At 28.7% G+C, this 13,392-nt stretch overlaps 1 protein-coding gene across 1 annotated transcript; it reads left to right on the top strand.

The window, feature by feature from the left end:
* The first annotated feature begins 3,087 nt into the window (after positions 1 to 3,087).
* Positions 3,088 to 13,164, top strand: LOC120067038 (very-long-chain aldehyde decarbonylase CER1-like). Its single transcript, XM_039018415.2, has 10 exons — positions 3,088 to 3,247; positions 3,645 to 3,868; positions 4,005 to 4,237; positions 4,341 to 4,560; positions 8,529 to 8,904; positions 9,206 to 9,313; positions 9,392 to 9,592; positions 10,024 to 10,122; positions 10,250 to 10,423; positions 12,829 to 13,164. Exons 1-10 carry the CDS (start codon positions 3,188 to 3,190, stop codon positions 13,006 to 13,008), a joined length of 1,875 nt encoding a protein of 624 aa, XP_038874343.1. The 5' UTR covers positions 3,088 to 3,187; the 3' UTR covers positions 13,009 to 13,164.
* The last annotated feature ends 228 nt before the right edge of the window (positions 13,165 to 13,392 follow it).

Genomic DNA, 13,392 nt, shown 5'->3' with positions numbered 1-13,392 from the left:
AAATGGACAATGGACTGTTATGTCGAAAAGAATGATAACTTTTGCATACGTCATGACATGTAATTTTTGTTTTTGTATTATGACACGAATATTATAAGTATCGAAAAGAACATATATTTTGTGATTTTTTTTTTAAAACGGCCACATGTTCTGTCGGTTCATATTATTTTTGTGATCTTATGAAAAATGTTACTGTACTACATCACATTCTCACCATCATATAATCAAATGAAAGGTAATTATCCAATGTACAATTTCAATTCTAAATATACTATCCATATTATAGAAAAATAAACTGTATGATATGTGAAATAATAAAGTTAAGTTAGCAAGATTCAATATATATACATACAATATACCAATTAGTAATTGAGATAATTACCTTCAGTATATATACAAACATTCAATATATATACATACAATATACAATATACCAATTAATTGAGCAGCAATATGAAATATATTTTGTTCGTATGTTTTACTGATTGAAGAGAATTAGAATTATTACAGTTTTTGAAAAGAATATATGAAAAATAATCTATTATGTTCTACAAATTGAGAAAAAATTTGAGATTGTCCAGTTTATGTCATAAATGATTTGAGAAAATATGTGTATATTTGAAAATTAATCAACAATAGCAAAACATAAAACTAAAAAATAAAAGAATGAAATAAAAAACAAACAGAAAAAAATAAAACTAATCTCATTCACAAAAAACTGCATCAGATCCCCAACTCAACTCAACTCTGCACAATAAACACAGACAATAATTACCAACTTAACTCAACTCTGCAAACAAACACAAACAATTTAACTCCCCAATAATTTAACTCTTCAGATAATAATTACCAACTCAACTCAACTCAAATCTTTATTTTTATCACATACCAAACACTCCCTTAGTTACTTTCTTTGCATCTATAAATGCATATGGTAACTGATTTGCTATATTTTGTAAATGAATTATCTTATGAACTTCAAGTCATTGATTTATACGAGGATCTAAATGAGACAATAACAATACATTTCATGTAATTTATGTAATTTCTTTTTCCAACTTCTTAATTCCTCCCCTAATCTTGGAAAATTTTGTCTCATTAAAATGACAAAGTAAGTCATGCAGTAAATACATCACCCATCGGGGTTCAAGATATTTAATAATTGATGGGGAATCATATCCAATATATATTCCTAACCTCCTTTGAGAACCAATCTCAGTACATTATGGTGGAACAATTGGAACATATATTGCACATCCAAAAATTATCAGATGTGAAATATTTGGCTCAAGGCCATAAACTAATTGTAATGACGAGTATTTATGATAAGCTACTGACCCATGTGTATGAATTACACTGCATGGAAAATAACATGTCTCCATACAAATGTAGGAGGTTTAGCTCTCATAAGCAATGATCTAGCAATTAACTACAGACGTTTTATGAATGATTCTGCTAAAGAATTTTGTGTATGAACATGAACCATAAGATGTTCAACACTTACCCCAACTGACATACAATAATAATAAAAAATTTGGGATGTAAATTTACCAGTATTATTAAGACGAATGGTCTTAATGGTAGAATTAGAAAATTGGAGAAGAAACCTAAGAGTTTTAATTTTATCTTATATTATTGATTTTGAATTTGAACTAAAATCAATGATAGAGACGATTCTGAAAGATTGATATTGAATGAGTTTGAACCATAATACCAATGATAGAGACGATTCTGAAAGATTGATATTGAATGAGTTTGAACCATAATTTTCTGTCGAATGTCAGCCTATTCATATGTTCATTAATTTATTATGGATACGAATGTTTAATTGACATTTTATTATAACATAGGAAATAGACAAAATATAATAAAAATATCACTAAAATCTATTAATATAGGAAAAAGAAATATTAGATGGAGGTTGCCATATTGTATTTTACTTCTTCATAATAACTATAAGATCTAATTCGAAAATATTTATACCTCCAATAATCAATAGATACAATTTCGAAGTATTTTTATAAACGATATAAAATATAATTTTTTTTTCTATATTGTGCCAGCCTCTTCAATTTTTATATAAATTTATTTTTAAGAATGAATAAATGGTGAACAGTTACGTGTTAATTTTAATGTTTTTGAATATTCGTTTTTAAATACTTTTAATATTTTCCAATTTCCAATTCTTCCTCAATAATACAATAACAAGCACAAATCTTCTTTTCTGCATAATAAATACTGAATCCCCAACCCAAATCAGCCACCTCTTACGACCTAACGCACGTTTCTAGCAGTAAGATCAAAATTTGTTTGATAATCATTTTATTTTTTATTTTTAAACATTAACCTATTTTCCCTTCACTTCTAACCATAATTATATCTTTTTTAAGTAGAATTATTAAATTCTTACCCAAATTTCAAAAATAAAAATAAAATTTTAAAAGTGGCTTATTTTAGTTTTCAAATCTTGGTTTGATTTTTTAAATTATGGGTAAAAAATAGATAACAAAAAAGAAATTTGGAGATAGAAGTCATGTCTAAAGGTTTAATTTTCAGAAACAAAAAATGAAAAATCAAATTGTCACAGAACGGAGCCTAAATTATTCGGTGAGACCGTCACAATGTAGCTGCTTTTTTTTTTTTTTTTAAATAAATATAAAAGATAGAAGTATCTCAAACTTATATTATGCTTTAATTAAAGAGCATGCATATTTTAAAATTTGCATCCAACTTATTATTTTGATGATTTGGCCGAGTTCTTGGACAATAATTTGTTCAATAAGTTAAATTGCAAATCTAATCTTTATAGTTTAGAGAAATTTTAGATTTAATCTTTATAATTTATAATTAAAATTTAGTTTTGTTGATTTGATCCCTTATTAACCGTCCTTATTCATGTGGCATTATCAAATTATAATAAATTATTATAAATTTTAAAATTATTGGTCAAATTCTAACTTAAAAGGATTAAATTACACCGATGTTGATCCTAGTGGGCAGATTCTACAATTTCTAGGTTTAGAGGGACACTTTTAGAAAACGAAAGAAACTAAGGGGGCAAATACGAAATTGGGTAAAAAAGAAAGACAAGAATCGGCTGTTATAAGGGAGGCACAATACAAGAGGCGGTTTCAGAAATCTTCACTAAAACAGAATAGAATCCGTAGCAGTGTGAGTTTCTGCATTCATGGCTTCCACTCCCGGAATCCTCACCGATTGGCCATGGACGCCGCTTGGAACCTTCAAGGTACCTTTTATGGAAGTTTATCTTCTTTCTCTTCTTGCTTCGTTATGTATGTCGCCGTAATTTTCTTTTCCGCCATTTTGCACCTTCCATGCCGTCGTTCATGGAAGTTTATCGGAGATTTTTCTCTGCTTGAATGTTCACCATTTGTTTGTGAAAATCTCACATAGTTGATAGAATATTCCTGTAAAATGAACTTCTGATGATCGAGACTTAACGATGATGATTTACTTCAATTATGCCCTAAACTGTTTTTAATTTCAGGTTTGGTTCTTCGTTGTTTAGATATGCATTGTACCGAGAAATTACGAGCAGTATTCTGAATGTGTTTTCGAGTAATGTGTATCTGTATTTCAATCGACAGAGCAATCGAAATGACCTTGTGATTTTTTGGTTGCAGTACGTGATTTTGGCTCCTGGATTTATCTACAGCATCTACCAGTACATGGTGAAAGATGAAGCAGAGAGAGATACTACCTGTCTTGTAATTATCCCGCTTCTTCTGTGGAGAATGATTCATAACCAGATATGGATTTCTCTCTCTCGTCATCGAACTGCTAAAGGCAATGCTCGGATCGTGGACAAGGGCCTTGAATTCGATCAAGTTGATAGAGAAAGAAATTGGTTAGTATTTCCATTCCCTTCCTAACATTCATGTGCTGCAATAGTATATACTTCACGAATTGTTGAACAAAAATAAGAATTAGGCAGTCGTTTACTTATTTTGATTTTGGATTTCCCCCCTTAAATTTGTTGATAGGGACGATCAAATTTTGTTGAATGGAGTCCTGTTTTACCTAGTAACGAATTTAGCTACAAAAAGTCGGAATCTACCTCTATGGAGAACAGATAGTGTGGTTATTACATTTCTGCTACACGCAGGTCCAGTGGAGTTTCTTTATTATTGGCTTCACAGAGCTCTCCACCATCATTTTCTCTATTCTCGCTATCATTCTCATCACCACTCCTCCATTGTTACAGAGCCAATCACTTGTAAGCCATTATTCTTCTTTTAAATTAGCTTTTATAGTTCATTAATTTAAGTTCCAAATATCTTGGGCGGATGATTTCTTCTGAATTGGAGATAATGTGGCAGCTGTGATTCATCCATTTGCGGAGCACTTGTCGTATTTCTTGCTCTTCGCTATTCCAATGTTGACGGTGCTGTTTACCGGAACCGCTTCTTTAGCGGTGTACATCATATACCTTACATACATTGATTTCATGAACAACATGGGGCACTGCAACTTTGAGATCATCCCCAATCGCCTCTTCATCCTCGTTCCACCTCTCAAATACTTTCTGTACACTCCATCGTAAGTTTCTCTCTTTCTCAAGAAAATTTCTCCTACATGAATCCTTAATTTGACACGTGTACATTCTTCTTAAAGAATACATACCTACATTTGAAGCTATATTCGTGACAATTTTTTAATTTTTTTTTTTATAAATTCTGATAAATTTTTCTCTCTTTATAATTGGAAAGGATGCATAAAGATTGGGATAATTTGGACTGCAATCTAATATTACTCTAAAATATTTTGAATAATACTTGAATGCATCTCATCTCTATGGTTTCCTCTCTCATCACTCATACTAAATAATAATTAAAATATTTCAAAAAATAAATAACATAGACAATTTAGTAGGATGCACAAATATATGTGCTACCTAGGATGCACCGACTGAGAGTGAGATCTATAAAAAATAGGATGCACTCAATTATCATCCAAATTACAAAAATATCCTTTCAAAATTGTAATAGGAGCCTTGACCTTGAGAAAACCATTTAAGACTACTTTTTTAGGTAGAATTTGGTTAGAATGGTAGATAAAAATTTGAACTCAAAAGGTGTGTAGGTGACCTGTAACAAAATTGAGATCATAATACTGTTTCATGTCACTCCTATCTATGCCTAATTTTTAAAGTCTTAAAAATATTTTTACTATTAAAATAGTTTCGAAATATTAATAAAAGGTAAGGAAATGGGTGTGTCTGTATTAATTACAATCATCGAAAGAGTATGAGTATTTTTTACTATTAAAAGATAAAAATATTTTTACTATTAAAATAGTTTCGAAATATTAATTACAATCATCGAAAGAGTATGAGTATTTTTTAGATAGAAGAAAATGGGTGTGTCTGTATATGTATATATATTTATATATTTTGCAATTTAATGGAAAATTTCTTGCACTTTACATATTCCTCTTGTTTCGCTCTATTTTTTTTAACAAAAATATTGTAATTAAAATATGGATGGGAAAATTGAACTTTTAATCTTAAAGTCGGTAGTACAAGTACTATGTCACTTGAGTTACGATCTTGTTGACTCTCTTAAATTTTCTCATACATAACATCTTGGAGATTCAAAATAATAAATAAAGATATCAGGTATAGTACACCTTTCTCTTATTATTGAAAAAAATGCGTGCATTTATAACTTTATTGTCAATTTTGTAAATCACTTTTGTTTTAATTTTTTCGTTTTTCAAGCTCCATAAATGTAGGAGGGAATAATCTTTGACCTAAAAAAAATAGTAAATTAAAAGAATCTAAGTTCCATACTCAATTTTTCTATACATACATAAAAACAATATTTTAAATTTAACAAATATCAATTTTTAATTGAGCCTACTAGAGATGCATTAAAGATGGGTGCAATAGTATTGTTCATTGGTTTGATTATTTTTCTTTGTGTTGCTATCCAATTTTATTTTATACCATGAGTGTTATAATTTTTTTTTTTTTTAATTTACTCTTTTTAGATTTGATCTCCCATAGGAAACTCATTATGGTTGATTTTTATCTTGCATCTACCAAAAAAAACTTATGTTATCAAATATTGACTTGTATCCTAAGCTACCTATTTTAAGCCGGCAAGTTTAGTTTAAGCTTTTATGACATCAAAGTTTAGAATCAACATTTGTCTAAAAATACTAAAAACAAAAAAAGGTAGATATGAAACTTTACAAAGGAAAACAAAAATAAGAAAACGAGAGGAAAGGAAAAGGGGAAAAAATTAAAAAAGACAAATTACGTTTCTTTGAAGGTTTGGCATGCATTAAATAAGAGACAGCAGACAGCCACATATACATTAATGAGTTCCATAATATTTTTCTGTTTTTTTCCTTTAGTTTTCTTTTTCTCTTAATCGTCCGTCTCTTTTCATACATATATATAGCTGCCTACCAATTAATACGACCACGTGGATACAGAACCCGAATGCCTTTTCGTTTGAGAATTCAAAAATAATAATAATTATACTTCTCCACTTGTTTGCAGTACAGTTTTGATTTTATATAAATAGAAATTACTTTTAGTTTTATTTTTAGTAAAAATAGAATACTACTTTTTTTTTTTTTCTCCTTTGTTTTGTGCACACTTCAAATTACATCTTATCTACATGAATTAAGGGTGTTCGTGTGTTGGATTGGGTTGAAAAACTTTTTGTCCTTTGGATTGGGTTGAAATTACTTTTATTTTTATTTTTAGTAAAAATAGAATACTACTTTTTTTTTTCTCCTTTGTTTTGTGCACACTTCAACTTACATCTTATCTGCATGAATTAAGGGTGTTCGTGTGTTGGATTGGGTTGAAAAACTTTTTGGATCTAATCTAATTATTCGGGTTGTTAATTTCTTTAACCCAAATAACCCTTTTTAAAAGATCAACCCAACCCAACCAAACCATGAAACATTTGGGTTGAGTTGGTTCGGGTTGATCGGGTTATTTTTGTTCTAAAAGAAAGTAAGTTGTTAATATGTAAAAATTTGATTTAATTATTTTTATATATTAAATTAAGATTAACATCTCAATTTTAATTTATATAATTAATATTTTATTTTTAAAGTGCTAAAAAACTTTTTTTAGGAGTTGTTGGAGAATAAATTATCCAAAAAGAAAATGATAAAACTTAATAAATATATATAAATATGATTGTATCATAAATAAAAAATATACATTATAAAGTTAATAATAAGTTCGGGTTAATTTGAGTCATTTTAGGTGAACCCATGAACCAACTAAACTCACCAAAGTTTTTTTTATTTGAACCCAACTCAACTTAAATGAGTTGATAACCCAACCCAAATTGCATGAATTGAGTTGGGTTGATTGGTTTTTCGAATTATCGTGTTTTTTTGAATACTTCTAATATGAATAGATGAAAACTTGGCTGAAGACTACGGTTAACACTATTTATATGACATGTGGGCCATATGGGGCAACAATTTCTATGGGTATCACAACTATTAACTAGTTCCATGTGTTAATATAGTACCATTTTCCTCCTTTGCCCTTTATTTTCTTATCACATTTTGATTTCTTATTTTTTTTAAAAAGAAATTTGTTTAGTGCCTAAGATTTTGTTTAAAAATTAAAATTTGAAAAATGGACGAAATGGGAGATAAGTTACTACACAAAATTTAGGGAACTTGGTACTTTATCTTCTAAAGCTAGGTTCAAATTGGTTGTATGAAAATTAATTTAGTCTTTTGTTATCTTTTTTAAAAGAAAAGTTTAGTGTTTGTTAATTGTTTTTGTTTATTTGGCAGATATTTGAATTGAGTTTTAAATTAAAGAGTCATAATATTGAATTTCAACTTAAAGTAATAATTTTTAAGAAAATATTTAAGTGCACTTGTTTTTTTTTATTAATTTGTTTAGTGACAGTTTTTAATTAAAAAATAAAATTTTTAATTATTATTTTATTAGATACATTCCTAATCATTGCTCTATGTTTTAAAGGTTTATTCTCCATGCAAACAAAAGTAAAATATAAGGTTCCAATTTGGTAAATATGGGGAAAACTAAAACGATCTTTTTGATAATTTAAAGAGAAAACAAATATTTTAAACTTTAATTAAACAATAGAAAACTTCTTTCTGATAAGATTAAATCCAGTAATTTGGATTTGGCTTTGATTAAAATTTACAACATTTTTTTTTTAAATTAAGGTTTAAAATTTATTTTAGTCTTGAGCATTTGCGTGATTGTGTGTATTTTATTTTTATTATTTAAGAAAAGTATTCGTTCTAATTCCATCTCAAATTTTTAATTTGTAGACTTTATATAATAGAACTATTTTATTCCAAAAATTTATCGATTACAAATTGTTTATTTATTTTTCTAGGGGAAATAAAGTCATAGAATACATAATATATTAAAACGTATTTTTCAAGAGTAATATTAAAAACTCGAATTCTACATTATGAAGTGATGAAAGTTTATGAGCCTTAATTTAAAAAGGTTGATGGAATGAAAATTATGTTCACAACGGCAGGTTTCATTCGCTGCATCACACGCAATTCCGGACGAACTACTCCCTGTTTATGCCCCTCTATGATTACATTTACGGCACACTGGACAAATCTTCAGATTCCCTGTACGAAAAATCCCTGAAGAGAGAGGAAGAAGTTGCTGACGTGGTTCATCTCACTCATCTTACAACTCCTGAATCCATCTATCATCTACGGCTAGGATTTGCTGAGTTGGCCTCCAGGCCCCACACTACCGCCTGGTATACGTGGTTCTTGTCTCCCATCACCATCGGGTCCATGCTGTTGACTTGGATTTATGGCCGTACATTTGTCGTTGAGAGGAACCAATTTGAAAAGCTCAAGATGCAAACATGGGCCATCCCTAAGTTCAATGTTCAGGTTACATTAATTAACATATGATTTTGTGTGCTGTCTGATTATTATTGATCTCTTTACTTTTCAAACTAAAAAGTTGAGTACTATCTAACTTTTCACACTACCTTCTAACATTTATGAAGTCTATGAAATTAAGACTACCTGGTTGTTAGCTTGGCTTCCCAACCATATGCTGCCACAGATTTTTTTTTTCTTTTTTTTTCTCAAACGTTTTGGATTTCTTTTCTTATGATGTGGCTCATTGGTTTCATGATTGTGTTTAGTTTAGTCTCTAACAAATGAAGCTTTGAACTTATCTGTACAGTACTTCCTTCAATGGCAAAAGCAATCGATAAACAGCTTGATTGAGGATGCTATAGTAGAGGCAGATCAAAAGGGTTGTAAAGTCTTGAGTTTAGGTCTCTTGAATCAGGTATTCAACTAATTTCTTCACAGATCTCTGATCATAAATTCAGTGGAATGCTAACAAAAATTTTGGAAGAAATTGCAGGGAGAGGATCTAAACATATATGGAGGGCTTTATGTGCAAAGGAACCCTAAGTTAAGAGTCAGGGTGGTGGATGGAAGTAGCCTGGCTGTGGCTGTAGTTCTCAATAGTATCCCCAAATCTGCCACCCAAGTTCTCTTGAGAGGCAAACTTACAAAAGTGGCTTATGCCCTTTCTTATTCTTTATGCCAAAGAGGAATTCAGGTCTGCATTTATTTATTATTATTATTATTTTATTTTAATAAAAACAACAACTTTTATTAAGTAAACATAAAAAAAGTATATGGGAGCTCCTTTTACAAGAAGGGACTCGAACTATGCAAAATAGTGCTTATAGTATAGTTATAAAAGGTCATTGAAATCAAAACCTATATAGAGACATGAAAGTGAACAAGGAGCAATCTTCCAAGAGTCCCTTTCCACATCCCTAGACACCCTTTTATTCCGCTCCCCTCAGAGGACCCATAAAATTACACACGCCTCCGCCATCCATAAAAAATGACCCTTCTCTCCAAAAAGCGGATTGAGTAGGTCAGCATTTAAAATGGACCTCTTTTCCTTATCCCTTTATTTTATCTGAGTGAATCATTTTGGTGAAATGAACTGAAAGTTTGAGTTGATGAATCATTGTGCAGGTAGCTGTGTTACATGAAGAAGAATACAGGAAGCTCAACAAATCATTCAACACCAAGTTTGAGAGCAATCCAGTGCTTTCAAAAGGCTATTCTCACGATGTAACTTCCAGAAATTACTTATAATCTTTTCACCTATTTTCAAGATTTCATATGAAGAAACGTTCAATAACAGAACCCATCAACTTCTTTTTTTCAAGTAATAATCTTACCAAAAAACTTCATGCAGATATGGTTAGTAGGAGATGGACTGACAAACGAAGAACAACTGAAAGCACCAAAAGGAACGACTTTCATTCCCTTCTCGCAGTTACCTCCGAAGATTGTACGCAAAGATTGCTTCTACCACTGCACCCCTGCATTGAAGGCCCCTCGTTCTTTGGAGAATGTGCACTCTTGCGAGGTACACACTCGACAACTTTGCTCATAAATATGGTTTAGTTAAAGAATATTAGAACGTTCCAACTTGAAACCAATCTATCAATTAAAAGTTCTTAATATATGTTGAATTAACAATAAACCTTTTGGTTTAGTAGTTGGTTAATCTGGTAGAGTAGAATGCCCTATATTTGTAATGTTATTTCCTTAAAATTCTAATTAATATTTGTAGTTTACATGTTAGATTTTGTAAATCAAATTAAAATTTTAAGTCCACACATGTCATGTAATAGTTTAGATCATATGGGCAAGAAGTCTAGAGTTCAAACGAATTTAATGGTTGTTAAGGTTAGCACTAAAGATATTATATGTTCGTGATATTCAAATGAATAATTTAGGTATATTTTACTGAGATTTTCATAGGAGATTTATACAAAAGAGTGAGAAAATACAAAAGGAAAGTTTAGCTTAATTTCCTAATCTGTAACCTATTTAATTTATAACACATGGTGCATCAATTTAAAGATCGCAATGATTGTAGCAAAAGTTTACTTTCTAACTTCTTACCTGTATAATATTTCAATTTTAAAAATGTAACTTTTAAAATGTTAATACCTTTATTCAACATTTGAACCTAAAACAAGCAAAGGGAGGCGCCAACTTACCTCTTTGCTTCTATTTCTGAATATCAAGAGTCCGTTTGATAACGTTCCCGTTTTCTGTTTCTTGTTTCTTGTTTCCTTTTTTTTAGAACAAGAAATAGGAATATGTTTGATAACTATTCATGTTTCCCGTTTCTTGGAAAAATGAAAAAAAAAAAAATTGTTTGATAACTATTTCTTGTTTCTTATATTTTTTCCTTACATTTTTTCCCCATATTTTATAGTTTAAATATAATCTAGTTATATAAAAACATATATAGCATGCATTAAAGTATAAAAAGTAGTTATCAAATATTTAAACTATCGAATGCACGTAAGTCCTAATGTAAAATTAATATCGATAATACAATTGCTTCTATCATTCATACGTTGCTAAAATTTGATTTACAAAATTATTTCTCACTCAAGTCATTTGTTTTGAATTTTAAATTATGTAGTATCAAATCTAAATCAGTTTTATTATTATATAAATGTCGTGGTTGTTAAAATATTAAAATGAACTTAAATAAATATCTTAGTAAACAAAATTTATATTATTATAAAATTAAAATTGGTTTCGTATATCAGAGAAATTTAAAAAATATGAATTTAAAAAATATATAAAATGTATTTTGCAAAATTTAAAATTTAAAAATATTTATATATACATATTGAAAAGAAAAGTTATTTTAAATGATAAAACTATGAAAATATTTACAAATAATAGCAAAATATCATAGTCTATTTGTGATAGACCATGATAACCACTGAAATTTTGCTATATTTGTAAATATCTTGGTTTACTTTCCTATATTTATAAACAATCCTATTAAAAATTTAAAATTTGAAAATTAAAATAATATATATATCTAAATATTTGAAAATTTAAAATTCAAAATTAAATTTACTATATTTGTAAATATTTTGGTTCATTTTCCTATATTTGAAAACAATCTTATTGAAAATTTGAAATTTGAAAATAAAAAATATATATATCTAAATATTTGGAAATTAAAAAATTCAAAATTAAATTTAATATATTTATATATTTTTTGGTTCATTTCCAAAATAACCCTAATTGAAAATTTGAAATTTGAAAATCAAAATAATATATAAACTTAAATATTTGAAAATTCAAAATTCAAAATTAGATTAAAATATAGATATTAAAAAATAATAAAGAAAATAAATATAAATAAAATAAATAAATAATTATAAAAGAAATATAAAAAATAGAGGAAAAGAAAATAAACATAAATAAAAGAAATATAAAAAAATGTAGAGAAAAAAGAAATATAAAAGAAATAAAGAAGAAAATAAATAATTATAAAGGAAATATAAATAATATAGAGAAAAAGGAAATATAAAAGAAAGAAAGAAGAAAGTAAATATAAATAAAAGAAATATAAAAAAATATAGAGAAAAAGGAAATATATATATATAAAGAAAAATAGAATAAAAGAAAGTCTCATGTGAGATTTGATTCACGTGTTTTACAGCAATGAGCCAAGTCTCCATTATAATATATTAAAGAACAACTTTAAATAAAATAGAAACGGAACAAAATTACTTTTTGTAGTTCCTCAATTATGGCTCCATTTTTAGGAACATTTCTCAAATTTTGGAAACATGAAATAAGAATGATTATCAAACAGGTCAATTTCTTGAAAAACGAGAAACGAAAACGTTATCAAATAGACTAGAAGTTTGATTCTCTATCTAAAAGTATATAAGAACCTTTCAGAACATATATGGTAATAATAAAAGTTACCTTGAATAATAATCGCAGAATTGGCTGCCGAGAAGAGTGATGAGTGCATGGCGTATTGCGGGTGTGGTGCACGCTATGGAAGGGTGGACGGTGCACGAGTGTGGCTACACCATGTCCAACATTGACCAAGTCTGGAAGGCAACTCTTCGACACGGTTTTCAGCCTCTTACCACGCTCACTCCCTGTGACTCCATGTAATAATCATCTCATTAATTACCTTAATTTATATATATGTTTTTACATATAAATGTGTGTGTGTTTCTGTTCTGAAAATATTAATTATTGGCGGAATAATATCACTCTACGAGCCTATGAGTATTGTATGAATCTAAGATATATAACTCACTTTTATAATTCAACGTGTATCCTCTGCCTTTAATATGGCTACTAATGGTGATGTTTATGCAACAATTATTAGTGTTCTGGTCAAATACCTGACACCATAGCCTTTAATGTTTTTCATTACACTCTCATTTAATTCTTCATGAACTAATCCTAATCCCTTTCTGACTTTAATTATAGAGGGAGAAATTATAGCTTTGAACTATGCTTTCAATTATGATATTTATTTTACAAATATAA

Source organism: Benincasa hispida, chromosome 1 (genome assembly GCF_027475165.1).
Source record: "Benincasa hispida cultivar pf3 chromosome 1, pf3_genome.v1.1, whole genome shotgun sequence".
NCBI lineage: Eukaryota > Viridiplantae > Streptophyta > Magnoliopsida > Cucurbitales > Cucurbitaceae > Benincasa > Benincasa hispida.
This window is presented reverse-complemented; position numbering and strand designations above follow the sequence as displayed.

Excerpts from the sequence above, each read along its gene's own strand:
- LOC120067038 (XM_039018415.2), top strand. The coding sequence starts at position 3,188 with ATGGCTTCCACTCCCGGAATCCTCACCGATTGGCCATGGACGCCGCTT. Across the intron at positions 3,248-3,644 it reads CGCCGCTTGGAACCTTCAAG|TACGTGATTTTGGCTCCTGG; the intron begins GTACCTTTTATG and ends TTTTGGTTGCAG. Across the intron at positions 9,593-10,023 it reads TATGCCAAAGAGGAATTCAG|GTAGCTGTGTTACATGAAGA; the intron begins GTCTGCATTTAT and ends ATCATTGTGCAG.